Source organism: Protopterus annectens, chromosome 9.part0, assembly GCF_019279795.1.
Source record: "Protopterus annectens isolate FY-2018-M chromosome 9.part0, PAN1.0, whole genome shotgun sequence".
NCBI classification, from domain to species: Eukaryota; Metazoa; Chordata; order Ceratodontiformes; family Protopteridae; genus Protopterus; species Protopterus annectens.
Window position 1 is genome coordinate 1,220,923,491 of NC_056743.1, and position 27,061 is coordinate 1,220,950,551.

Below are 27,061 nucleotides of genomic sequence, written 5' to 3' on the forward strand. Positions count from 1 at the left end.
TTAGGTGAAAATAATGGGTTAGTATGCAATGACACCCTCTTTTTGTGGAAAAAATAGATAGAAAGGCGTAGAAGACTCAGCCTGGAGTTCAGATACTTTTCTAGCTGACGTAATACCTACAAGAAAAATGTTTTAGGTCCACCTTGGCTGAAGGATCAAAGGGAGACTGAGTTAAGGCCTGAAACATTATATTTAAATCCCAAGGGGGAGTAGGATCTTTTAATGGAGGTCTAAGCAAAAAGGCTCCCTCAAGAAAGGCCTTGTATAATTTAGAACAGGCTAATGTAGAGTTTTTTTCGCCTATGTGGAAATTAGAATTGGCAGACGATTGAACTCTAATAGTTGAAAAACTAGCTCCTTCTTTAATGATTGAAGCTAAAAATTCAAGCATGGTACAGGTGCTGAAAAAGGATTCCTATCTTTGCTAAGGGCCCAGAAGACAAATCTTTTCCATTTCTTGTAAGTCTTTCTAGTGGAATCTTTATAGAAAGATAGCAAAATATGATGGACCAGAGAGGACAGCCTGGGCTGTCTAGCAATTAGTGGAGCTGGAGAAACCATGAGGTCAGTTTGAGGCCTGTTAGGTCTGGATTGGTCATGCCTGGTGGGTGATACAGGAGGTCTGGAGATGGATTCATAGTCTATGGTGAATGTTAAAGAAGAGGCCATAGGAATGGAAACCAAATCTGACAAGGCCAAAAGGGTGCAATGAGGATAACTTTGCCCTTCAACTAAAATGCCTTCTAAAGGAACTTGGAAATTAATGGTAAGGGTGGAAAGGCATACAGAAGACTGGAAGGCCATTTGTGAACTAGACCATCTCTTGGTGACTCCCTCAATGGGGGGATCATGGCAAAGAACCTGCTGCACTTGTTGTTGAGGGGGGAGGCAAATAGATCGCAATATGGCTGATCACACTGATGGAAAATTCTTTCCACCACACTGACATTGAGAAACCACTCATGAGACATCAGAATGGGCTTGCTTAGTTCCCCCTTGTTTATTGATGTACTAGACTACTCACATATTATTCATCTGTATCTCAATTTTCCTGGATGGGAGAGTGTCTTGAAATGCCTGCAACGGTAGGAGGACAGTTCTCATCTCCAGGACACTGATATGTATCTTGGCCTCTTCGGGGATGATATACCTTGGACTGGCCTTCCCAAGTAGTGTCCCCCCCCCCACCCGAGCTGGGAGGCATCCATGGTCACCATAGCCTTGGGAGGTGGAAGAACAAAGGGACAGACTTTGTGGAGCCATTTCCAATTAATCTACCTAGAAGATATCTTTTGAACACATAGGTGATCTTGACTGGCATGGATAATGGATGATGGAAAATGGACCACTGAGTTGACAAAGTCCATTGAAGGATTCTCATATGCAATTTGGCCAAAGGAATTGGGGTGATAGCTGCTGCTGTGGACCCCAGTGTCTGTAGCATCAATTGGGCCGAAAAGATGAACTATGGATCACCTTTTTGAATTAGGACTGTAGAATATTTATCCGAGTGGAGGGGAGAGAAGCTATCTTACTGACAGTGTCCAAAATAAGTGCCTATGAACTCCAGACATTTTGCTGGGGTGAGATGAGACTTGTTGTAATTGACTGTTATTCCTAGATAAGAACACAACTGGAGCAAGTAGTCCCTTGCCTGTAGTAGCCGATGCCTGTTCTGAGCAGTAAGGAGCCAGTCATCTAGATATGGAAAAACCTGGAATCCCAGCAGTTTGAAGAGAGCTGTCACCAATGCCATGCATTTGGTGAACACTCTGGGTGATGTGGTGAAGCCAAAGGGCAGTGCTCTGAACTGTTAGTGAATGGCCCCCATCTGGAAGCATAGGTATTTCCTGGAGTACCTCTTCATTTTGATGTGATAGTACACATCCTGAAGATCTATCTAGTGCATCCAATCATCTTTTTGCAGCAGAGGTAAAATGAACTGAATTGTGACCATCTGAAACTTTGTATACTGAACAAACTGGTTTAACCTGGTAAGATGCAGTCCCCTGTCTTTTCTGGCACCAAGAAGAATCTTGAATAAGTTTGGGACCCTCTCTTGTCTGGGGGACCTCTTGGATGATTTTCTTGACTAGCAGCTTTTTTTGTTTCTAGAGAAGCTGCTTCCCTCTGACTGAATGGAGCAATGGAGATTTTCTTCAAAATTGTGGGAGGGGCTAGGGAAAATGGTATGGTATAACCTCTGGATATAATGTTCTGCACTCATGAATCTTTTGTGATGGTTGGCCAGGCTCTCTGGTGCAGGGATAAATGACCCCTGATGACCATATAACGTTCAATGTTGTTAGAATTCGACAACATAATATAGACCCTTGTCTTTGTGGGGGGGGGGGCAAGAACTTTATCTGGTCTTTTTGGAAATGGCTCAACAGTGTATGGCTCCTTCCACACCAGCCAACAGACTAGGTCTATGAGCTCATCTGCTGGGGGGGGGGGGTTACCCAAGAAGTAGATGGGCCAGACCCGAAAGCCTCCAGGAACACCAATTTCTCCTGGGAGGGGATGTCAGAAGGCCAACCACGTTTTGGTTTTAGGAATTCTAGAATGTCGCCAAAGAACACGTCATCAGGTGGTGATTGGGGGGACCCCTCCTCCTCATCAAAATGAGTGTCCTCTGTGAGAGATTCCTGGAGGGAATCTAAGTGCTTTCTCTTACATGTCCTCTTCCTGGGGACTTCCTCAGTGGGGTGTTCTGGAGAACTGTCAGAAGAGATAACAATGTCCTGACAGACCGGCTGGAGGCTCGCTCAGGTTAGTTCTCCCAGTGGATGAGATAATCAAGGCTCAGAGCAAAGAGCAGTGTGAAGCATGGTTGTTTGATCCAAGGGGCAGGGAATTCTCTTTTCTAGCAATGGTGAAAACCCTCTCCACATCCTCGAAGGTAGAATACCTAGGAGAAACAGAAGTTGATCACTCCAAAGCAAGAATTTCTCTGATCATTGGCTCCTGCAACCCCACCAGCACTCTATCCGAGGATGGAGTCAGACCTGAGCTATCCAGCACCAAAGTGCCAGATACAGTGCTGCCAATTTGGCTCTGCGATACTCAGTGCTGGTCACCTAAGGGTAACCACCAGATTCGAAGAACAAACAGTCTTCAAATCCAAAGTAAACATCCCACGGATCTTGGGTCTGACATCTCTGAAACAGAAGGTCAGACCAGAGAAGGAGATACCAGAGAGGAAGTGGACAGATGTCAGTTCCGAGACCCAGTAGGGGTTGGAGCTGAGAGAACCCCAATCTGTATCTGTGCTCTGAGGAACTTCCTCATCGTCCTGTCCACATCTACTTCTGAAAGACTTCTGGAGGATCGGAGAGAGGATGTAGTAGACGGAAGTTTAGAGCGCCTTCAAGGCGAACACTCTAGGAAGGGATAAGGAAGCCTGGATAGAACTGGATCTGATAGAAATGGTGGAGTATGGATCTGAAGAGACCTTGGTTTTTGAGTTGTCTGATCCAAGACTGACAGATCCGACTTTTTATGAATCTTAGCGGGAAGCTCCACTGAAGGTGCCAAAGTTGATGCAGAGGATCGATCTGAAGACCTTTTTTGGGACTCCTCCTTAGAAGAAATATCAACTTTTGCTTTCTCTGACTTTTTGAGGGGTTTGAGCCCCAGCCACCGAAGAGAAAGATGTAGAGGGCAGGAGTTCCCGTAAAACTAATTTGTTCCTGCAATATGTCAAGGCCCTAGAATTAAACCACAAACAGATTGCATAGTCAACATCAAGATGGACCAAGGCAATACACATATTTCCTTTGGGCATCTGAATTTGGAAGCTTATCCCCACAGAAGACACACTTTTCAAACCTAGGTTTGTCCAGCATCTTAAAAACAAGAAAGAACTACCACCAACAAAAATGCAACCAATCCACTAGTACAGATTACCCTAAAAAGGCTATAAAGAAATAACTATATTTATATTATTTTTATTATTTTCTTTTTTTTTAACAAAAAAAAGGAGAAAAAGAAAACAACTATCAACAATGGTAGACATGGACTCTGTAAGCATAGAAAAAGGTACCAGCAATGGTAGCTGACAAAGAAGAGAAAGGGGAGAGAGAAATTATCTGAGTTCATAGGTTCATTGGTAGGTACTAGGCTATCGGCCCAAGGACCTACGTAAGCCTAGCCAACAAGGTTCACTGGCTTACACCACCCAAGAAAGTTATTTTCCTGTGCCACTGTCGAGCAGAGACACAGAAGTGATCCCCGGGGTGTATTTCCTATTTCCCATCCACTCATTAAGATTTTTCTTGAAGAGTGCTAATGAAGAACTTTTCTTGACATAGATGGGTAGCCTGTTCCAGAGTATGTGAAGTCTCTGGGACAGGAATTTATCCCTCCAGCATGTCCTGTTTATTGTGGTGACAAGGTTTAGGTCCCTAGAGCGTGTAGCTCGGAGGGATTGGGATTTCTTTAGGTGTAGCATGTCCAACAGCTCTGGGTTTGACATAGCTTTATATGTTAGGCAGAGATCACCTCGGAGTAGGTGATATGCTACAGAGTAAAGCTGGAGTTTTTTGAGGCGGTCAATGTAGGGCATTTGTTTGAGGCGGGTAATCCTCTTTGTGAGGTACTTCTGTGGCCTTTCCAGCTGCTGCAGATGTCTTGTGAGATACATTCCAAAAGGGGCGTTGTACTCTATAATGGGTCTAATGATTGTCGAGTAGAGCAGAACAATGACCTCTTTTTTCCTGGATGAGAACCCTTTTATGATGAGGTGTGCCAAGTAGAAGGACGTCCTGACTACTGTAGTGATGTGACTATCAAAGGAGAGATTACTGTCCACCTGGGTCCCAAGGTCTCTTATCACGCATTTGGTGTTAAGTAGATTGCTGCCTATGTGGTAGTTCATGAGTACAGAGTTTTTACCAAAGGGGATGACACTGCACTTTTTGGCATTGAGCTTGAGGCCATGGCTCTGACACCAGGCATCTGTCTCAGTGAGGCCCTTCTGTAGGATGTCCACATCATTTGTTTGCAGTCATCTGCAAACTTCATTAGCCAGAGGCCTTCTATGTTAGCCTGTACTTCAGAGAAGTCGATACCAAACAGGAGAGGTCCCAGGACGGAACCCTGTGGTACTCCACTTGTCACTGCTTTGAGGTCAGATTTGGAGTCTACAACTTTTACAGTGTGGGTTCTGTCAGTGAGCCAGTTGGCAACCCATCTTGTGATGTAGGGATTTATACCTAGTTTAGTGAGTTTAGCTATAATTCCAGAATGGGGGATGGTGTCAAAAGCCTTGGCGAAGTCAAGATAGGCTGTGTGAACCACCTTACCCCCATCTACGGCTTTGGTGACTGCTTCAAAGAAGTCGATCAGGTTCAGGAGGCATGCTCTGCCTTTCACAAACCCGAACTGGGTGGAATCCAGAGTTTAGAGGTTACCAATGTCTTTGTTTATGAGTTCCATGCTGATACGTTCCATGGCCTTGCAGACCAGGCTTGTCAGGCTAATAGGTCGATAGTTCCCGGGATCAGTGGTGGCTCCCCCTTTGTGGAGTGGGATAACTGTTGCTGTGTGCCATTCAGTGGGCACAAAGCCTGATGCGAGGCTATTATTGAACATGGTGCTTAAGTGGGGAGCCAGTTCATTCTGAAGTTAGTGTAAAATGCAGCCTGGGATGTTGTCCAGTCCCATGGATGCTGTGTTTTTGGCTTTAAAGAGTGCAGCTTTTACCTGCTTAGTTGTGATTACAGGGACTCTGCATTCTTCCTGTATAGATATGGGCCCTTTAGGGGGTGAGAGGGGGTAAAGTTAGCACTGAACCTATCTGCCAGGATGTTGGCAATATCAGTTGGTTCTGTAATTTTCGTGCCTTTGTGCTGTAACTCAGAGCAGATCTGGGTGTTGCCATTGAGATTCTTGTTAAGTAAACAAGAGTTAAGTAAGAGTTAAGAATTAAGTAAATACTGTAAATTATGGGAGGGAAGAAAAAGAAAGTCACTATTAAACCTGCTAAATTAACTCACAATACCCGATAAATCCAAGAACACTCAATAAATGTTCAAGAGTTAGGAATCTGTGTCTAATACCTAATGGCAGCAAATGAGATCTGAGGTAGGTTAGCTTGGCAGGACATTATGGGTAAAGGGAGGAGCTCAAGAGTTGTAGGATCCAGTGATCTGGAAGAAGCGGCTGAGTTGGATCCGAGTCTTGGATCCGAACCCATCAGTTGAGGAATGAATGAAAATGACAACTTCAGATCCTTAATTTTAAGATTTCAGGATAGATTTCTTACTTTTCTTAACCTCAGGAAGATTATTGCAGAAATCAGTAATCTGTATCTGTAAAAAAGAGGGTAGTGATATTTCCCTTTAAAGAAAAGCTCTGTTCAGAAACTGGAAAAAATGGACGCAGCACATTTAGCAGACGACAACTCATCAAAAGACTATTTCATTGAGCCAGCTCCCCTTCATAGAAGTGACATGAACCTGAAATTGGAATATTTAAGTAAGGGGGCAGGGTGTACAGCTCACCTTTGTAGAATTCAAGGATTTGCCTATTTGTGGGAAGCAAACTTGGCAAAATTGTCTTTGTAAAAGACCAACTTTAGAAAATCATCACAGTATGATATTCTGTGCTCTCATAATGCACCAAAATCACTGTATTTCTCAATGTTCATGATTTGGATGGTTATGCTCCCTCAAATTAGTTTTTCAATAAAGTTGTTCTTTTCCCACAATGCCATTTCTGTACTTCCATAATATGACACAGCTTAGAAGTAATAAGGACACTGCTGTAAGTCACTGAATTCTTCAATTGTCTCCGAGAAAAAAATAATGTTTCTTTTTCACTAAATTACTCTGATTGTGCTACTTCTAAAAGTTAATTACATGGCTCTGTCAAGTGGACACAGCTGTAGTCCAACCCAATCTCCAGGTGTTTCTCCACACTGTAGCTTTAATGTTATACTTGCCAGATACTTCATAGAGTTGGTAATATAAATTTAAGATTACCGTAAATTTACCACACTGCTCTCAGTTTTCTAATAGCCAAAATGAGAGTGCTTACTTACTTAGTTACACGAGGTTACAATGTAACTCATCCCTGTTTTCTAATATATTTATATAACCTTTTGCAAAACAAGTAGTCTTACTTTGCCCATTATGTGTGATATTCAAACAATAAGGCCCAACAGGTTTGATCTTACAGGGAAATATTGTAAAGCCCAGTGTCATCCAATCTCCCCACCACAGGAAAGCATGTTATTTACCTTTAGTACCCACCATGGACAGCATAATTGTGCTTAGAAAATGGATGGTTTGTTAACATGTTTTGCATTTTTATAGTCACTGTATAATTTTTTTCAATGTTTTTAGATAAACTAGATGCTCTATCTAATATGTCAGATTTGCTGTTGGATGAAGTATTTTACATTAAAAATGCATGCTAAGTAAGTATTTAATAAAGTCGGCATACATACACTCACACACACACACACACACACACACACACACACACACACACACACACACACACACACACACACACACACACACAAACACACACACACACGCACACACACTTCATGGTTAAGTAAAACTGCATATAGGCCAATAGGATATTTACAGCACAGACTCTGAATTTGATGAGGATACTAACTGCCCCATCCATTTATCTATCATAGTTTTAAAAACTGACACTGACTCTGCTTGACAAGTATGAAGTGCAAGTTTGTTCCTCAGACAAGCCAGAGAAACACATATACACCTGCACTGTAAAGTGGTCCTATATTTGTCTATCCTAAAAGTACAGTTTCCTCCCATACAGGGTTAATTTTGGGCTGTAGTAACTTTGTCATGAAGTAATCTATATGCAAGATATATCTTCCCCTCAAGAGCCTATAACTGATGGAATAAAGATCCATTCTCTGTAGTCTTTGATTGTAAGGAATGTGATAGATTAATTAAATTTTCTGTGTTATTTTCTTGGCATGATTTCCAATATAAGAAAACTAGATGTACCATATAAGCAGAACAGTGGGTTATCTCTGTCACGGGGCTGTCAAATATCACAAAGAGTTTAGTCAGGAAAGCAAAATATCTTGCTGAAAAGTTCTTAAGAATGATTCCAAACATTTTATAGCCTTATATTTAATAATCAGTCTGTCTGAAAATTTAAGCTATTACATACAGTAATTCCCAAATCTTTATAACTTTCTAGTGTGTTTAGATCAATGCTTCCCAGATACTCCATAGTCAATGGGAATGGTTTTCCAAAGTACGGGATACTACCAAAATTGTCCTTATTAATGTTTAACCCATGTTCTGTCCACCAATTAAATATTTTTATAGACACTTACTAAATATATATATATATATATATATATATATATAATTTTGATTTCTAAAAATACTCCGATTTTTAGATCAATAATCAGAGTAAAATTATTAATTTTAACTCATATCTACTGTGCAGGCAAATTTGTGTCCACTTAACAATATATAAATCAATTAATAGCAAAGTACAGTAAGCTGTTGAAAGCCTTAGACAGATCCAGTTATATAACAACAGTAATCGCCTTACACAGATTCAAATATACCACCACAACCCCAGTTCCCCAATCTTGAGCCATACTAACAGGGTTCTAAACTTGGACCAGGTTAGTAACTGCAGATCTGTTTATTATAAAGCCATGTTGAGAAATACCTTGTAATTTGTTCCATCATTAGACTTTGGACATACTTTTCAGACCATTTGTGGTGGTGCTTGGGGGATGATTGGGGGAGGGGTGCTTACAGGATGTTTTAATGGTCTTAGCCAAATTCCATCTCAAATTGCAGTTGTACTCACAACAGCTCTCACTCAGTCATTTATTACTTTCACCTGTGCTTTTTATCCTCAGAGAAAAGTAACCTTTCAGGAATTTTATGACCAGACTTGCTACTAACTTGCAGGAAAGCATGTGAGCAATGCAAAGCTAAAATGTTAGTAAATAGAGTTTTCTATTAATTTCATTTCATATTTTATTTTGTGCAGATTTCTGAATGCTAGCTAAGTGCTATGATGTTATACACGACTGGCACTTGCTCTGTAGAAATCATCTGAAAAGTGCACATGTCGAACAGTAGTAGAACCAGTCTACTTTTTTTCCATGGTTTGTTTCTTGATCTCTAAATACTAGCCAAGTGTAATGGTTTTCTGATCTACTGTAAAAAAACATATGGGTGACTCAAGCAGCAGATTCATTTTAAGCTATGAAGTCCAAAACTTACTGTCACAATGGGGGCTGTACAGTACAGCAATCTATGATAGTCATACATACTTATTCTGAGACTGCTTTACTATGGAGTAATGGGAATATGTCAAGGGACTGCTAAGATTTAGTATGAATTCACTAACCTGTACTCTTTTTACCATGATGCTCACAGTTATACTATACAGAATAAATATAGGAAATAAAGAGCTGCACAATTAAGATAAGCTTTTTGATGACTTCATAAAAAGTACACATTAAGAGTCCTGCCTACCCACCCCCATCACAAACACACACAAAAATGTAATGACCTTATTGTTTCCTAGTGATCTGGGACTGAAAGCTTTGACAGGAACTGAATATTGTTAATTGTGCTCACCAGAGGGAATGAAAACAGGGCTGCACAAAGTAAATTGAAACCAACAGTGGGGTTGATGATGATGCTGTGGTAAGTGGGTGGTGACAACTGGGAGATATCAGGACAAGTTTTTCTTTCGGTCGAATTTTAGACTCTGGGATTGTCCCTTTAACTTTTACCTGTTAACTAGGTATTAAATATATTTGCCAGATCAATACTTGAGTGAAATATTTTCCCATCATGAGTAATAGGACCAAAATTGTCTAAATATCCTTTGTTCTTTTTAACATAATGAAATAGTTTTTTTGCTATCCTTTTTTTTAACTAGGTTATTTTCAAAATCATTCTTAGCCTTTTTCAAGAATTATTTTAGCCATTTACTAATATTTTAATATGCTTTCTTACAAATGAAGAGTTACACCTTTTCCCAGATTGTATATTTCTTTTTTTTTCCCTTTTTTGAACTTTAGTGTGCCTCGGCTGTTACCAAGGTAGCTTGCAGACACCAGTCTTCTTTACCATTACTTTTCAACAGTTGTTTATATGCTCAAGAAAAGCATCTTCAAACTGTTTTCATCCGAAGTCTGCATTTTAATTATTGTCGATCAACTCCTATAAAGAGTTCATCCTTATTTGCAAATTCTGCACAAATAAATTTGGACCAATCAAACACATACACACACATGCATGCAGACCCAGACATACATGTATAGACACATACAGACAAATGCAGATCCTGAGAGACATACACTATCAAACACACACACTGATGTAGAACCAGACAGACATGCGCCCGCACACACACACACACACACACACACACACACACACACACACACACACACACACACACACACACACACACACACATTAGACACACAGACACAAACACACACACACACACACACACACACACACACACACACACACACACACACACACTTCAGCAACTTTATTGACTGTACACACCTCAGATTTTTTACTCTGATCAAATGAGTGAAGAAATATGTAAATAATATCAACAGTAAAATATTTCAGTTCACTGCTTTCAAGACACATGCAATACAAGGCATTAGAATCTTTCCCAAGTGTGTGCATGCTGTAGCATTATTGCCAGAACTACTTGGTTGTAGGTATTTCTTTCTTTTTGCTCACCATCTGTGCCTTTTCTGAATTGCTTTAATGAAGGAGGAAATAAAATAACAGGTCGCTGTATCTGCTGCTGCTGTCGTTTCTTGTGATGTTTCTTGATTTATTTATTTATTTTTAATGGTGGCTCAAGTAAAGGATTTCAGTTTTCACATAATGATTTTGTGCCAGAACATGCATTCTTTTTACTGAAATGTCCATGTACACTAATTCTAACTTTGAAACATCAAGTGGCTAGTGGGTTTCCTGCTTCTCCAAGCCTATGTCCTAAAGCATTTAGTAGTCCCAACAAGGCTCAGTGTCAGGATATAAAACCGTGTGCGACTACGAGCTTTCCTCTTTCTCACAGAACATTCGGTGTCCTCAGAAGATGTCAATATAATGCTTTACCCTCATCTTCAGGATCTTCTTTCACTCACTTATAACAAAAATACTCAGAATTGCTTCTTCTTTTCAGAATTTCTGGCCAATAGTATCTGTAACCATTTTCACTGACTGTTGCAGATTTGTGTTCTTAGCCTTCTTTTACAAAGACTTTAATGAGCACTTTCTTTTAGTTACAAAAGGTGCTTAGATTGTTTTAAAAAACTAAGATGTGGTAACTGCAGGGGCTCTTCCCCCATTCTCCCCCTCTGTCAGAGGCGTGACAGTTCATGTCATCCAGGTCTTAGATATACATCGAATTGTGACTAACCACACACACAAATAGACACAACCATCCTTCAATGATTATTGCTAATCTATTTAATGTGTGGTAAATATAAAATACATACATAAACAGTCACCAAGAAGTTCTGCATTTGACCCTTATATATCACTGCATACCTCTTAAATTCTTTGCTCAATAATTTTGGACAAAGCCATAAATAACGAGGAGACAAAGGCCCTAAATCACTGACAATTTTTAAATATCACATTAATTTTACTTAGAAAGTAAACTGAACAACAGGTTTTGCATCAACATGCATTTCTGAACAATTGGCAGAGACAGAGAGAGCTATTTCCACAATCACAGGAAATGTGATTCAGGGAAATTTTAACTTCAGTGAGGAAAGACTTCTGGCTAATTTGCATGTCTATAAATCACATGGTGTTATTGCTAGTGCTAATCAGAAGTTTTCTTCAGTAGTCACCACTGGTGGCCCATGCTACACAAAGGCACATTCACCCCCCCCCCCCCCCACACACACACACACACACAGTGCCATGACTCTTATCTGTCCTCTGATTACAAAACATCCCTGTTGTAACCTCTTATATTTCCCCTGCCCCTCAGAAATCAAGGATGATTAGAATTATAATGCTAGACATTACAGTTTTGTTCATTTTATTGTTACAAATCTGCATTGTAGTGGTGCTATCTATTAACTTTTTTAATTGCTTTTTAGTAATATTTAAAAATTCTCCCTGGTGTCATCTAGTGATCCTCCTAGCTCTGTCTGAAGTCTGCAGCATGGCCATCGTTCACAACTGTTCCTGGTTTTTAGCTGCTCTGCACTTTGTAACTCATGGACTGTTCCAGTTGGTCAGTAATAGCAGACATTAAGAGTATCATGCTTACTGTTCAGAAAATACATCAGGACACATGCCCTCTTACTTTACTAAGTACTCAGTGTAGAGGGCTGTAGCTCTGGATTGCTAATAAGCTGTTCTCTGTACTAAGAGTACAGAGTTTAAACCTTTTTTCATGTTATTATTTCGCTATTTTAATTTACTTAAGTAATATTTAAGGAGTATCCTTGGTGCCTAGTAGTAGTGCAGAGGACTAAAGCTCTGTATTGTTAACAAGCTGCTTTGTATGCCAACAGTACAGGGTTTGAAATTGTTTCTTTGTTTTTCTATTATCTAGTGACTTAAGAGTATTAATTCAAATCCTTAGCAAGTGAGTTAGGCTAATAATTTAAATGCCAAGTGTCCAGTTTTTCCCCACACCCCCATATTGCAGAATTTGCTTCTTAGTCTAAGGAGTTTAGAGATATGGTAGTACTCCATGCACACAAAAACACTCACACCCCCCTCACCTGATCGTACACATGGACATACTCACACATTCACTCATACATGCACACACACACACACACACACACACACACACACACACACACACACACACACACACACACACACACACACACACACACACACACACACACACACACACACACACACACACACACACACACACACACACACACACACACACACACACACACACACACACACACACACACACACACACACACACACACACACACACACACACACACACACACACACACACACACACACACACACACACACACACACACACACACACACACACACACACACACACACACACACACACACACACACACACACACACACACACACACACACACACACACACACACACACACACACACACACAAACTCCCCAGCATTTACCTATAGCGTAAAAGTAATGGGTGAACGAGAACTTTTGACTGAGATAACTTACTGAGCTCAGCTGCATAAAAGCCTTACCACAGGAACTTCAGGGAGAGCGCATATGTCTACTAAACATAGGTTAGGCTGAAGAGACAGCACACCATGGTGATTCTACAGACCTTATAGAACCACTGAGAAGGGTCTGTCTTTGAACCAGAAAGTGATACTGCCAGTGGGAAAATGTCCATGTTAGGGCTTACTGCTGGCAGTAGTCCTTTTTGTAATGCAGGGAGAAAGTATGAAACTTTACTGTCAGGTATTTTTGACTGATAATATCTTCTGTATTTATCATGAAAATAAACATTTTATGAGGAACAGGGCTAAAATATGAGCCAAAATCAGGGATGATCTGCAAAATTCTGATCACCTGAGAGGCTGCATCACTGAAACATCAAGTTACTGCAGGCAGGGGCTCATTGAGAAAAGGCTTAGCCATAATCTACATGCCAAAGTCCTTAATTATTCATGAGGGTTCTACATAGAGCTCTGTTTCTGAGTTATAGTTTATAGTTTTTAAAGTGTTCTAATTCTGCACAAACCTTCACTGAATATAATTTTCATTTACTGAATGCCACCTCCATTCTTCAGTTCTTTTAGCCCTTTCCATGTTTTTCATTTGCTCTAAATACATCAGAATAACAACGACTGCACTTAACTTCTTCCTACTATCTCTGCGGATACAAAATGTGGGGATTTGGGTATACATCTTAATAATAGTTATAGTATATTCACTGTAAATGCTATCCATGTAGAAACTGTTCAGCAATGTGGTTCACAAACATACCTAGGAATTGTGCAGAACTTGAATTAATTAATAACTGCATCCTTCCATTGCAACAACTAATTCAAAATAACAGGACTGTAGGAAAGGTAAAGGTTCTCCTATTTAAAACACACTGACAGATGAATACTGGTCACTACTGTATAATATTGTTCTGGTTCACAGGTTATGTTAAGAGACTTCATGTTAAATAGTCCGCACAATCACCAAGGACACCTTTGATGTTCATTGTCATTCCCTAACCTTTCACCAGCACTAAACCCGTCACAGTATAGAAAATCCTGCATGCTCCCTTTCTCGAAATATAAATAAAACACTTCATTCTCCAGTGATGGCAATCTTTCATTCATTTTTATTTGTAGACACAAACTGCAGCTGTAACAGTGGTCATTGTACAAGAGGTTCAAGCTCCCAGCACTGTTGTCTAATTATAATGAACAAAAGGCAGTATCATATGCCAAACCTAAATGGCAGTTTCTTTGCTTAGCAAATAAAAGTTTTGAAACTAAAATGAAGGAAAAATGCAATTTCTAACATTGCCCTGTACTATGTACTTACTTTGCTGGACTGATTTAATCCCTCGAAGTAATGTAGCAGCACACACAAAGATGCAACCCAACTTGTGGATTTCATACTCTCCCATAACACTGAAACAAGCTCCAAGACAGACAGGTATCATAGAGGCATATCTCACCCATCCCTGTTCCTGACCAAGCAGCAATTGTGACATTACCATAGTCACAAGTGGTGTTGTAGCATAAACAGTCTGTGCAAAGGACAGCTGGACATAATTTAGTCCCATGTTGCCAAAGGCAATACTGGCACAGAAGGTGACGCTGAGTCCAAAAATCTGTCGCCGGACACGAGGTGGCAGGTCTTCATCCTTCTTCTGTGGTCCCACACATACAAATCCGGCTCGAAGTAAGGAGAAGTTGACTAGGGCAGCTGACAGCATATGCAAAGAAGAAAGAAAGAGTGGATAAGGGTACCTACAACTGGAAAAGATCCATTTATTAAGGCTGGAAATGCCAATACCACCTGCCATCATGGTACAAGCAGAACAGAATAGAGATACAGCATCTCGCCTTCGGCCTGGCCTGTTCATCAGCACCACATCATTTAGAGTAACTTGTGTTTCCATGGTAACCCGGCATCCTGTCCTTTCAGATGTATTGTCATTAGATGATCAACTTGTGTATTAGCATCTGTCCCTCAGCTAGCAAGTCCTTTAACTGGATTAAACATTTCATTTTTGTACGGCTTATTTTTGTGTCTTCTGGCAGCAAGTTCCCATTCTATTGTTTAATCAGCTCTACTGTTTAATTACATGATCTCCAAAATAAGCCAGTTGTTTTACTTCTGTCACAAAGGTTTTGGCTTCTTTAATCCTTTCAACAGGAATATTGTGAGAAGCCCCCTTTCAGTCCCCCTTCCATTCTCCCTCATCCCTCCCCTCCCCTCACTGAGTGTTCAATTCTGAAAGAATCTCTTTTTCTCTTTGTCTCTGTATCCCTCTCTTCCAAGCTTCAAAATGTGGAACTCCTATTGCTGTTATCGGTGTTTCCTGAAGCCAGATGAAATGTTAATACAGCTCTATTCAGACGTTTACCTCTCCAGCTCTCTGGTCCAGCAGTCCCCTTCTTTCAAGGTCCTAGTGCCTCTGACTCTGGAACTGTGCAGGTGTTCCTGCTGAAGATCTCCCTGATGATAATAAAACAAACAAAAAAAATCATGTTTAGAAATGCTTGTTTTAATACAGCCTTCTTCCTTTTAATGATAACATTCTGCTAACTGGTAAGTAACTTAGTCTGCCTTTACCCTTGGTCACTTGTGTTGTTAGACCAGTGCTTTTTTCTCCTCTAATTCCTGTTTGCTGATGCTGGACCTGACAGATGGATGACCAAACATGACATCACAAGTCAGCTTTCTAATCATAGATAATACATGTATTATACTGCCATCTTGTGGTTATTGTAAATAGAGCTCCAAGTCCAAGTAATTATTCAATTGAATTAATGTTTTTTTGTTTGTTTTGATTTTTTTGGGGGGTGGGGGTGGAGGATGGTTTACAAGAATATCTTCAACTACAAATTCTTTTCAGAAAATTACACATTCTAAAAGTATTGCATTTAGTTATTTTATTTTTTCTGTCTTTCAAAAAATGAAATCTAATGGAATCATGATTTTTTAATTGCTTATGTGGATAAACTTTAGCTCTCATTTTTATTAGGGACAATAGTTTAATTAAATTAACTTCTGTTATGCTGTATGCAGGTGAAGACAGACATTATTAAACACATGACTGCACAATTAAGTGTAATAATAGCTCGCACAGCCTTACCCATCTCTCCTATATTTTCTGACATTATTTTTATACTGGGGGAAACACAGCATTGGCAACATGCAGTGGTTCAAAAAGAGGCAGTGAATATATAATATTATTCTTGGGTACTAATATAAACATAACACTGTCAAGATAGACCACTCCATTTTTCCGGTAAACAAATATGCAAATAATAATGCCTTATTTGTCAGTAAACTGGTTAGTATTTATATCCTCATTACCGGCAGTCACCCAATTTCAGAAGCAGGGTCCTATCTCCAGATGGCCATTTGGGAATGCAGAAGGAAAAGGAATGAGTATCCAAAGCTGGCTTTTTTTCCCTAGGGAGTTCAAGGAAATGGTCAGTGCAGCTGGGGACATAAATTAAGGCACATGCTTCCTTTCTACTGACATACAAAATGTTTGCAGAGGATTACAGACTCTGACCATCACAACATATCCCATAATGCCTTATGAATAAAAAAGCTATACAAATGATGTTGCTCGCCATATACTACCTTGCCTGTCTTCATGCTGGCTGTCATCTGTTGGGGACAGTTAGTACTAACAGTCTAAGACGCTGGGTAAGCTTGAGATGCTAGATGAGAAAACAACATAGTGTAAAAACTGTGTGTCATTCTGATCTAGAGAGGAAAGATGCTTTATGATGCAGAAGGAAGATTAAATGAAGGGGCAAGTTAATCACTATAAGATCTTATACAACTTTTAAAGAATAAAGATAAATAACTTTGCAAACACGAACACAGTGGTGTATGTTCTTTGGTTTCTCTCTACATGAAGGAAAACTCTTCCACATCACAACTTGCTTCACACTATGCAGTGCATGTTCTACTATACCCTAATAACAAAGAAATTTAAGTTTTATGCAAAACATTAAATCTACTTTGCATAATGATGTATCTTTGATGGGAGTGCTCATCACCAATTGCAGCTTAAGTCTTATTAAAGGCTAAAGGAATATTTTTTCATGGCCAGTTTTATTACTGTTATGTATTGCTGAGGGTCTCTAATTTAGTATTAAAACAGATCACTTGTCACTCTTCTAAACCACATAACCTGGTTAGGGTTATGATAAAGCTGAGGGTTGCAGGGGAGTTGGAGTCTGTTCTAGCACTCTGTGAGCAGAAGGCAGAGAAACCAATCATGGATAAGATGGCAGTGTATCCTAGGATGCATACACACGCTCAGTTATTATAAAGCATATACAGCTATGGGCAGTTCAGGGGATCACCATTTCTCCAAGTCTTTGGAAATGAGGAAATCAGAGCACCCAAAGTAATCCCACATGAGCATCATCAATTAATCCACTTTTATAGGATTGACCTTGTTCCATTAAACCAAACCGTTGCTCAGGTTTTGTAATTTATTTATTTATTTATTTACATTTGTTGACCGGGAGTGTCCGACTGGACGTAGGCCCATTTTCAGCAGAGGCCCAGGGAGAAAAGCTCCACACTTAAAATAAACAGACAGTAACATTGGATTACATAGCGATTAACAATTTAACATAGCAATTACTTACAACATATTGACAGATGAAGAACATAGTACATCAGTAGACAACTAGCATCTTTATCTGTGAAGTACATAACAGACATTAACAAATGTTACAATAAGAAGTTCCTGCTGTATAATAAGTTCTAGGCTTATGAGCATCTGAGCTTGCTATAATCAAGGTAGTTAGTGGAGTGGAAAGAAAGGTAGTGGTTAGATGGGGTGGGTGATATTAGAGTGGGAGTTGCAAGGGCATAGCCAGCATATTTTTAGGTGCGCTTTTAGTAAAGTTTTGAAGTGGGTGCATGATGGTACGGAGGTAATTGTGGGTGGAAGGGAGTTCCATAATTTGGCTATGGTGCAAGAGAATAGTGCTTCACCAGCAGAGTTATTGGCTTTAGTGATCTGCAAGTGATTTTTGTTGCTGGATCTTAGTGGTCTGGTGGTGCGATAGGGTTGGAGTAGATTCTGGAGGGATGGGACATTTAGAGGATGGTTTACTAGTTTGTGGACGAGTGAGAGTTGATACCACTGAAGGAGGTGAGGGAGTTCAAGCCAGCCCAGTTCAGCAAGTGAGAGACAGTGGTGACTACGGTAGGATGCCCCTGTGGCGAATTTGGCGATTTTGTTGTAGCAGGTCTCCAGCTTGTTTAGATCGCATTGCCTTAGGTTGGTATATATTGGAGAGGCATAAAGTAGGGTGGAGATAAGGTGGGAATTTGCTATTGAAATCTTTGCTGCTTTGGTGAGAAGTTGCTTATTTCTGTATAACGCTCCTAGTTTTTTATGGACTTTTTTTATGGTCATGGATATATGAATGTCAAATTTTAGTTTATTGTCTATTTCCACTCCTAGCAATTTGGTGTGTTCAGTTGGGTATATAGTGGTGTTGTCTTTTGCTGTGATATTAAAGTGAGAGTTGTTTTGAGTATGTTTGGTGGGTTGGAAGATGAGTAGTTTAGGTTGAGTATTAATTGGGCATCGGATAACCAAGTTTCAACAGAGGAAAAGGCTTCCTGTGTGACTTTTTGCAGTTTGGGTAGGGACTGGGCTGAGCAGATGATGGTTGAGTCATCTGCATATTGTATGAGTGTGCCATGTTTGGTGGCAGAGGCTAAATTATTGGTGTAAACAGAGAAGAGTAGGGGTCCAAGGATGGATCCTTCAGGAACCCCTATGGAGAAAGGTAGTTGGGGAGATATGTCATTCTGCCATACAACGGATTGTTGGCGTTCGGACAGGTAACTCTGAAACCAGTTGGTGACTGATTGAGAGAAGGATAGGTCATTGAGGACAGAGATAAGTTGTTTGTGAGGGACCATGTCAAATGCTTTAGATAGGTCTAGGAAAGTAGCAGAGGAGAGATCGCCATTGTTTTTATGCTGAAGGATAGTGTTAGTAAAGGAGAGTAAGGCAGTGGTGGTGCTATGGTTTGTTCGGAAATCATGCTGAGTACTGGAAAGAAGGTTGCTAGTAAGGAGGTAGTCTGAGACCTGAGAGTGTATGCATCTCTCTAGTATTTTGGAGAGTGGAGAAAGAATAGCTATGGGGGCGGTAATTGGTTAGTTCTGTGGAGGGTCTGCCTTTGTGGAGGGGAATTATATGTGATACTTTCCACAGTGAGGGAACGCAACTTTCTGACAGAGATCGGTTAATCAAGATGGATACTGGGTAGGCCAGAGCATCAGCTGCGATTTGTAGGTATTCACTTGGGAGGTTGTCTGCTGCTAATTTGGTGGGTTTAAGTTTAGTTAAGAGTTTTTTTATGTTGGAGGTAGGTACAGGAGAAAAAGAGAAGGCAGTGGGGAGATTACTAGTTGAAGGTGTGGGTTGGAGGAGGGGGGGTTGTGTTGTTTAGCTATTGATAGTATGGTTTGGGTGAAGTGTGTGTTGAATGAGGTAGCAATATTTTCTGAGGAGTGAGGGATGTTAGGAGGAGGGGCAATCACATGACAATACAGAGAATGTGCACTGCTCTACCTTGTATAATGCTGCCCTTGGCTCATTCATTATATTTTGAGTTAATGTCTAGTTTTAAATTGGGCCTTGGAGAGTAAAGATAGTAGAACAAGACTATATAAGAAGCATAGATGAGCAAGAAGTGAACATCTGTGCCATACAATAAACAGAGAGAGAGCATAAGGCATTTAACGTACAGGAGACTGCAAGAGAGAGACCGTGAAACGAAAATACAGATTCAGCACAAGAGGTCAACACAGTATATAGTTTACATACAGGAGGCCAGTCTCAATCAGTAAAGCTGAATTACATAAGAATATTGCACTGCATATAAAATAAATGACAGCATCATTCATGCTTGGTTAAACAAAACATATGTAAGACTGCGTAACTGGGATGGAGGTTCTTACCTCCAAAGTTGCACAGTCTCAAATTTAGTATATTTAGTGTGTTTAGATATGCTTGCCAGATGCAGGGAGCCCCCTGCAAAAAATGCTATTTTTCTATTAATATGCTAAATATGACCTCGTGTGTTGTTGACAACTTCTTTGATTTACAATGTCGTTGCTTATCTACAGCTCATTAAAATCATTATGTAGTCATTTTTCAGTAGCAGAAAGAGCTACGATTCTCAAGGACAGATTTTAGAAAGGGTGGAGATAGACTCATAGAATAATGGGAGAAATATAAGAACCACAGCCATATGACAGGACAGATTTGGAGAAGGGACAACATTAGGCTTTCTTATAGGCCTCAGCTGACAGTCCTGCATAGTGGAATAAGGCATGCAAATTTTACATGTAGTATATCTTATAGACCAAGATTTAATTCCCTGAATGTAAAGCCTGACTATGCAAAATGGTACACAGAGGTAAATTAATACTGTCTGACTTTAATCAAATTACTTAACTGAGATCAAGCTCCCATGCTTGCCTCAAAAATTGAATTAATTGACAAAGATTAAAGAAGCCTGTGTCAAATAATTCCTAACTTGTACTGTGCACCATTATTCTTGTTTTACACTAAATCCTGTTATGCCCCCCTCCCCTGAGTCTTAATGGTTATAGTGCACATAAATATCACTTAAATCTTAACATCGTGTCTCCAAGGTGCCTAACCTGCTGATCATTTCTGTGGTTTTGCTACTATAATCTCAAGTTTTTTTTCCCACTTACTTTGTATTTCCACATTTCTTTGTACATGTCTTGTCCTAATCTACTGGGTCACTAAACATGGAGTTGTTTGCTAGGGAACCACATTCAGGTAAAAATAAGACAAAAAAATGATTCCATTTATTCCTCTTCTGGCCATTCTGAATGAGCAAGGAATACACTTGCTCAAAGAAGTACCTGAAAAGTGCATGTGTATACCCTGTCATGGCATTGCTGGCCATTCCTCAGGGAGCCATGACATTGTCAGAGGTGCATTTCATACACTTTGACATCTGGCACATTTCCACCTAAGTTTTTCAATGTGCTTCTCAATACCAGGCCACCACACATGCCTTCTTACTGAAGATTTAAGTTGTACCATGCCCAGGTTCTCTTCTACCATTCCTTTCATGCAGCAAAAGTTGGATCTAACATACTACTTAACCTAGACAATGCTTTTACAACCTAATTTTACACTTAGGGCAATGCAAGATCATTTTGAGTGCCACTGTGCATATTCCTAATTGTCTTTGAGTTGTGTTACTAAAGTATATAATACATGTCTAATGGATGTGCAGTAAAGGAGTGTTATTTTTTTAACTATAATTGGCAATCTATACAGTCTAATGACATTACAACGCTGTTTGGTTAATTTATTCTTAGTGTTTTATGGATGTGCTCTCAGAACCAGAGACCAGCATTAGACTCTAGCTGCTGCCATTTCTGAAATTCCTTTCCTGGGACTGAAAGTTGAAACAAATGACCGGTGATCAATCATCAGTACAGTCCTTCTTCCATACAGGTACTGGTGGAATTTTTGTACTCTACATATGATAAGAAGGCTACTCACTTCATCCAGGCATAACATCTTCTAGGTTTTATTAAACAGTGAGATGCAAACATGGTGTGATTTCTGTACCAAGTAGCAAAGTGTAAGATAAAATGGCACCATTTACATTGAGGCAAATCAGATACCAAGTACCTAGGCAAAGCCATTCAGAAATATATCAGCACTCATTTCACTCTGCCTTCATTGTTTTGAAGGACCATTTGTAATAGTTGGTCCCTTCTAATACTGACTTATTCTGTAGTCATGCATTTCTTCACTGTAACACTGCAGGAAAAAAAAAACAGGTAAGAATATGTGACTTATTTTTGAGGCCAATGTAGATTTGCAGTTGTAAAATATTTTAGTTCTCATGCATATTTGGCATAACCACCATGTATTGATCCTCTTTGTCCGTGTCAGTCTATAATATGCAAATATTGCAATATTTCCATGTTAAAGAGGTCACATTTGTCTCCAATGGCTTTGGGCTGATTTTGAATTAATGCTCCTTTAATTCTTCTAAATCTCAGTTTAGGTTTTTCAGACAGTCTTCATCATGGTGCTCTGTCACTGGTCACCTCAGTATGTTGTCCAAGTAACACTGCACATACAGGACTTCCTATATTATGCAATCCATTGCATTTCACCAAACAGCTGGTGCAAGCATCATTTCAGGTGCTAGTCTTTTGTCCTTAAATAGGCTTTTTGTATGAAGTGAAGATGAAGGCTTGCTTTGAAGTTTCATCCATCTTCATGAGATGGTATGCTTGTACCACAATAACCTCTGCAAAATGCTTCCCGTTACCCAGTGAGGGATGTGGGAATATCTTCCACCCTGGTAAGAAGGTATTGTTTATTGTGCAACACTGGTGTCACAGTGGCCTTTAAGTCCCCACAGGTTCGGATTCCCTGCCTTACATTACAGTACAGTACAGGTACACTGGATGTTGCCTGCTTGCTCCATTCAGTTTTAGGCGGCATCATTTAATTCTCTGACTTTGCAGTTGCTCCTGTGCCTTTGGCCTTAACACCTAAATGCCAACTTGGCTTTATCAGGCTTGACAGTGGCATTAGTTTCCACCTCAAGTTTTGGCCTTCATTGTTTTTCATGTTGCCCATTTTTTGGTAAACAGTTTTACAAGTTGCTGGAAGCTTTGATGGCTTTTTTGCAGTGATGGCATTCCCTTCTTTCTTGCATGCCATTTCTAGCTTCTTCATAGAGTGCCAGTTTAGTTTGATCTTCCTAATACTCTCCCTTATGAATAAGGTGGCTTTCCATTTTCAGAAACATCCACATCTAATGCACTCTGTTTACTTTTGTACTTCATAGGAAACTTCATTTTACCTCTAGGGTTGACGTTTCCCACTCTGTGTAAATTTATAGTAGATGTTCACCCCTCTTTAGAAGTATTCTGAAAATGTTGTTATAGTCTTGCACTGAAATCACTGCCGGTCAGAGCACCTGTCTTTAATTCCATGTTATGCTTCACACTAGCCACTTCTGGAGTAACACCAGTAATATTTTGGTTGTTACTGGTGACAATGGTTACTTCTACTGGACAAACAGGTGCTACACACAATCTGAGAGCTATGCTTTGTAAACAGTGCTACGTATGCCACAAGAAATAGTTAAAGCTATGGCAAAGGTGATATGATTATTCACAGGTTATATATTTATCATGTTTCTCTAAATCTTTATATTATCTCAATAGAGTTACTGCTGTTTATGGATGCAAAAGTTTTACATTTAGGGTTGCCACCTTTTTAAATGGCCATAGTGGGACATTTTCGGGACACACATCAGATTTTACAGGCCGACACAAACCCATGGTCAGTACAAAGGATAGAACTTTCCGTTTTTGCCTAAATAAAAGCTTATTCTTGTAGCAGTTTAGGTGCTTGTCCTGTTTCTTGTAACATGTAGGTATTTTAGATACAGAAATAACTATTCTATGCAACTATTACATTACATATGGGACATAATTATCTCCTACAATCTCAGGACATTTGCCATTTTTAATATTTTTGGTTTTGGTTAGGACACAACTGCCCAAAGAAGGACTGTCCCTCGCAAAGTGGGACAGGTGGTAACCCTATTTACATTATGTTACTAAGCCTGACAAATTCCTCTTTAGCAACTGAGTGGAGTATTGTATGTTTACACCAGTTATTAACTAAAAAGTAAAGAGCATTTACCTGGATGTCTAATGCAACTTAATATTCACTTCAAGGTGTTGCTACTTTATGTATTAAATTATCTGTCCTTATAGCAGGACTTGTTTTCCACAAGGCAGGAAATCAATAAAACAACTTAGTTGCTATTGCACAAAAACAGAGTGAAAATTGTGCCAAGTTAGGAAGTGGTTGTGAGCAACAGAAGGGGCATCTGAGTATGAAACATTCAAATGCTTTTTTTCCCTCAGAGCACTTTTGTTGAACTCAACTTTACTTATTTTTGCAGAAATGGAATGGGGTACTTTTTTGTGATAATTTTCCCTCAGTGCCTGCCAGCCATCAAGTCTTCCCTTGATCAGAAATACACTGTCTGAGAAGGGGTGTCATCCAGGCAGCCATGAGAGTGTTTTGTGCTCTCACCAGCATTCTGGCAACAGAAATTTGTTTTCTCAATTTTGATAGCCCAACTCTGACCCTGGTGATGAAGTGGGCACTTCCACTATTGCAAATGCTATCTTATGCCTCCTAATCCATGTATGCGTGCATGCTCCCCCACACTCTGAGACGGGCTACCATCACCGGCTTGGGTCACCATGCCCAAACCTTCCTGGCTCCAGCTATCCATATAAGGACAAGTTTCTCTTCAGCTGAGGCTCTGTCATTAGAGCAGTGGTGCTATTGTCCTCCCTCCAAAATCTGAATGCCTATCTTTCCTGCCTACACTGTCACATGCCCAAGCAGCAAGTTGAACTCAGCTCACCTTGACAGTAGTTAGGGTTTTATTCCTGTATGCCACCAGCACAGACAGGGTGATATTCAGGCAGGAGGTATTAAGTTTCATGAAGGTTTGCTGTCTATTTATTTACTTATTTACCTATATATTTGTTAAACCTGGGTAAACTACTGATCAACATGGACCATTTTCAGGTTCATTGCAGGAGTACAGAAGGGAATCAAAACAATAGCAATGTATACAAACACAGAAATTCTTTACAAAGTTTAGATAAATGTGCAGGCATAGACAGTTGTCTAACAATGTAGTTAGTACAACACAGTTTTCACATGCATTACATCTATTTGCAAACTACATCTAGTAATGCTATCTGTATTCTAGGTTTAACTCGGGGTGTAGATAAGATGGAAGAAGAGGGTAAGTTAAGGAAATAGAAGAGGGATGAGAGTTGACATATGTCATCTATGGGCAGAATCAGAGGTGCTGGAGATTATGGTTATAGTGTAACATCAGTTACAGTTTTGAAGAAGGACAGAGGAGAGAAGAGGACTTAGTTAAGAAAGTTAAGGCAGTTGAGTATAAATGTCTGATGGGGGAGGGGGGGTCACAGAAAGGTGAATAAGACAAGTGAGGGAAAGAATAGTTATTTGTTTGTTTATATGTGCCAGATAGTGCGAGTTGAGGAAAAGCTGTCTGTGGGAGATGATTAGCTGTCAAATTATCCTACTACTCAGGAAGTAGTTACATTGAACTACTTCAAATAGGTAGCTTTTTAGTTCTAAACAACATTTGTGGTAGGTGGATATGGTTTTTATATGTGGTGGAAAGGATTCCTATAGTTTAAGAGCTAATAGAGAGTTTAAGCATTCTGTGGAATGTACTTTAATGTAGGGTGTTTGTAGGTTATGGGTAGAAAAAGGGTGCAATCATAATTTGTAAGGGGTAAAGTTTTCTAAGAACTTTCCAGCAAACAAGGGGAAAGATTTAAGTTGATAAGTTTATACACCAGGGTTCTATTAGGAGAATATATCTTTGCTCAGTCAGGAGCCATTTAGCCTTTGGAAGAACAGAACACATGCTGATTTTAAGGTAATACGATTATAAAGCTGCATATATTATTAGAGGTATTTTCATGGGTGGCTATATTTTTTGAGGATGATGCAGTAAGTGGACGTCCATGTTCTAATTATAGAAAAAAGGATCCCTTTACCTATAACTGTTCTCCCTTCTAGAAAGAAAGAAAATGGGTGATCTTTTTAGCCAAGGAGATATGTTTTCCTGTGGTTTTAGTATTTGAGTAATTTGTGGCACTGAAATGTAAGGTTTGAGTCTAGCCTTATTCCTTTGTACCTGTAATGCTGGACAGTTTCAATAGGTTTTTTGTTCACATGGGTAATAGTGTAATTATTTGATGTTTTGGCTAATCTTTGTGGCATTACAAACAACATGGATGTTTTTTTAATTTGTTACTGGAAATGAGATTATTTTCCTTGAGTCAATTTGAGAGCATAAGAAGTTTGTTGCTGTATACTGAAAGTACTTTGGTGGAGACCTATCAGGTAAAGGATGGCCAAAAGGACTGTAAATAAAGACTCATCTCATTCCACCAAGATATATCAAAGGCTAGGGGTTGGAGGGAGGCCGTCAAGGATAAATGAAGATTGACAACACAGATGTAACGTTATGGTGAATACTTAACTTCTTTATCTGATGTTGTTAATCTTCATTTATTACTTGACTTGTGAGACAGTGTCTACAGCTACTTTTTATCTTGGGTGGACTCACGGAAGAATATTCCTGAGCACCATAGAACCAAAGGATGCTCTTCCACTGGAGGCCAAATCTAATTTGTAATGAGTAATAAATGTATGTTGGGTAGCCCAAGTTGCTGTTGTGTAAATGTCATCCAAGGAAGCTCTGGAGTGAAAAGCTGCATTAGTGGCTATCGCTCTGGTAGAGTGTACTTTAACAGGTCCAGGTAATTCAACATTCATTTTGGAGTATATGAAGGATTTACAATCTTTCAATCATTTAGAAAGTGTAACTTTGGACACTGGTCTACCTAGTCTGGCACTAGAAATAGCAATAAACAGTTGATCAGATTTTCTGGTAGATTTTGTTCTATGAAGATAGAAACGCAATTGTCTGTGGACGTCTAATAAGTGCAAACAATAGTCACCTTTATTTTAAAATTTTGGAAAGAAAACTGGTAAATTTATAGTCTGATTAATATTTGTCTCAGAAACAATTTTTGGTAGAAAGGATGGAGTAGTCCTTAAAGAAACTCTATCTGGGTGAAAAGTCAAATATGGTGATTTACAAGATAATGCCTGAATCATTGAAATTCTTCTAGCAGAAATAATAGTTATTAATAACGCTGGTTTCCAAGACAA

At 39.6% G+C, this 27,061-nt stretch overlaps 1 protein-coding gene across 2 annotated transcripts in view; it reads right to left on the reverse strand.

Moving 5' to 3' along the window:
• The window catches only part of LOC122811956 (solute carrier family 35 member E4-like), a 98,786-nt gene extending 82,894 nt beyond the window's left edge, over positions 1 to 15,892 (reverse strand). For both annotated transcript variants that reach the window (XM_044084154.1, XM_044084152.1), the window contains exons 1-2: positions 15,802 to 15,892; positions 14,542 to 15,684 (exon numbers count right to left, since the gene is read on the reverse strand). In XM_044084154.1, coding sequence (XP_043940089.1) covers positions 14,542 to 15,124 — 583 coding nt within the window. In that variant the 5' untranslated portion in view covers positions 15,125 to 15,684; positions 15,802 to 15,892. The remainder of the gene's footprint in view (positions 1 to 14,541; positions 15,685 to 15,801) is intronic.
• Between the last annotated feature and the right edge of the window lie 11,169 nt (positions 15,893 to 27,061).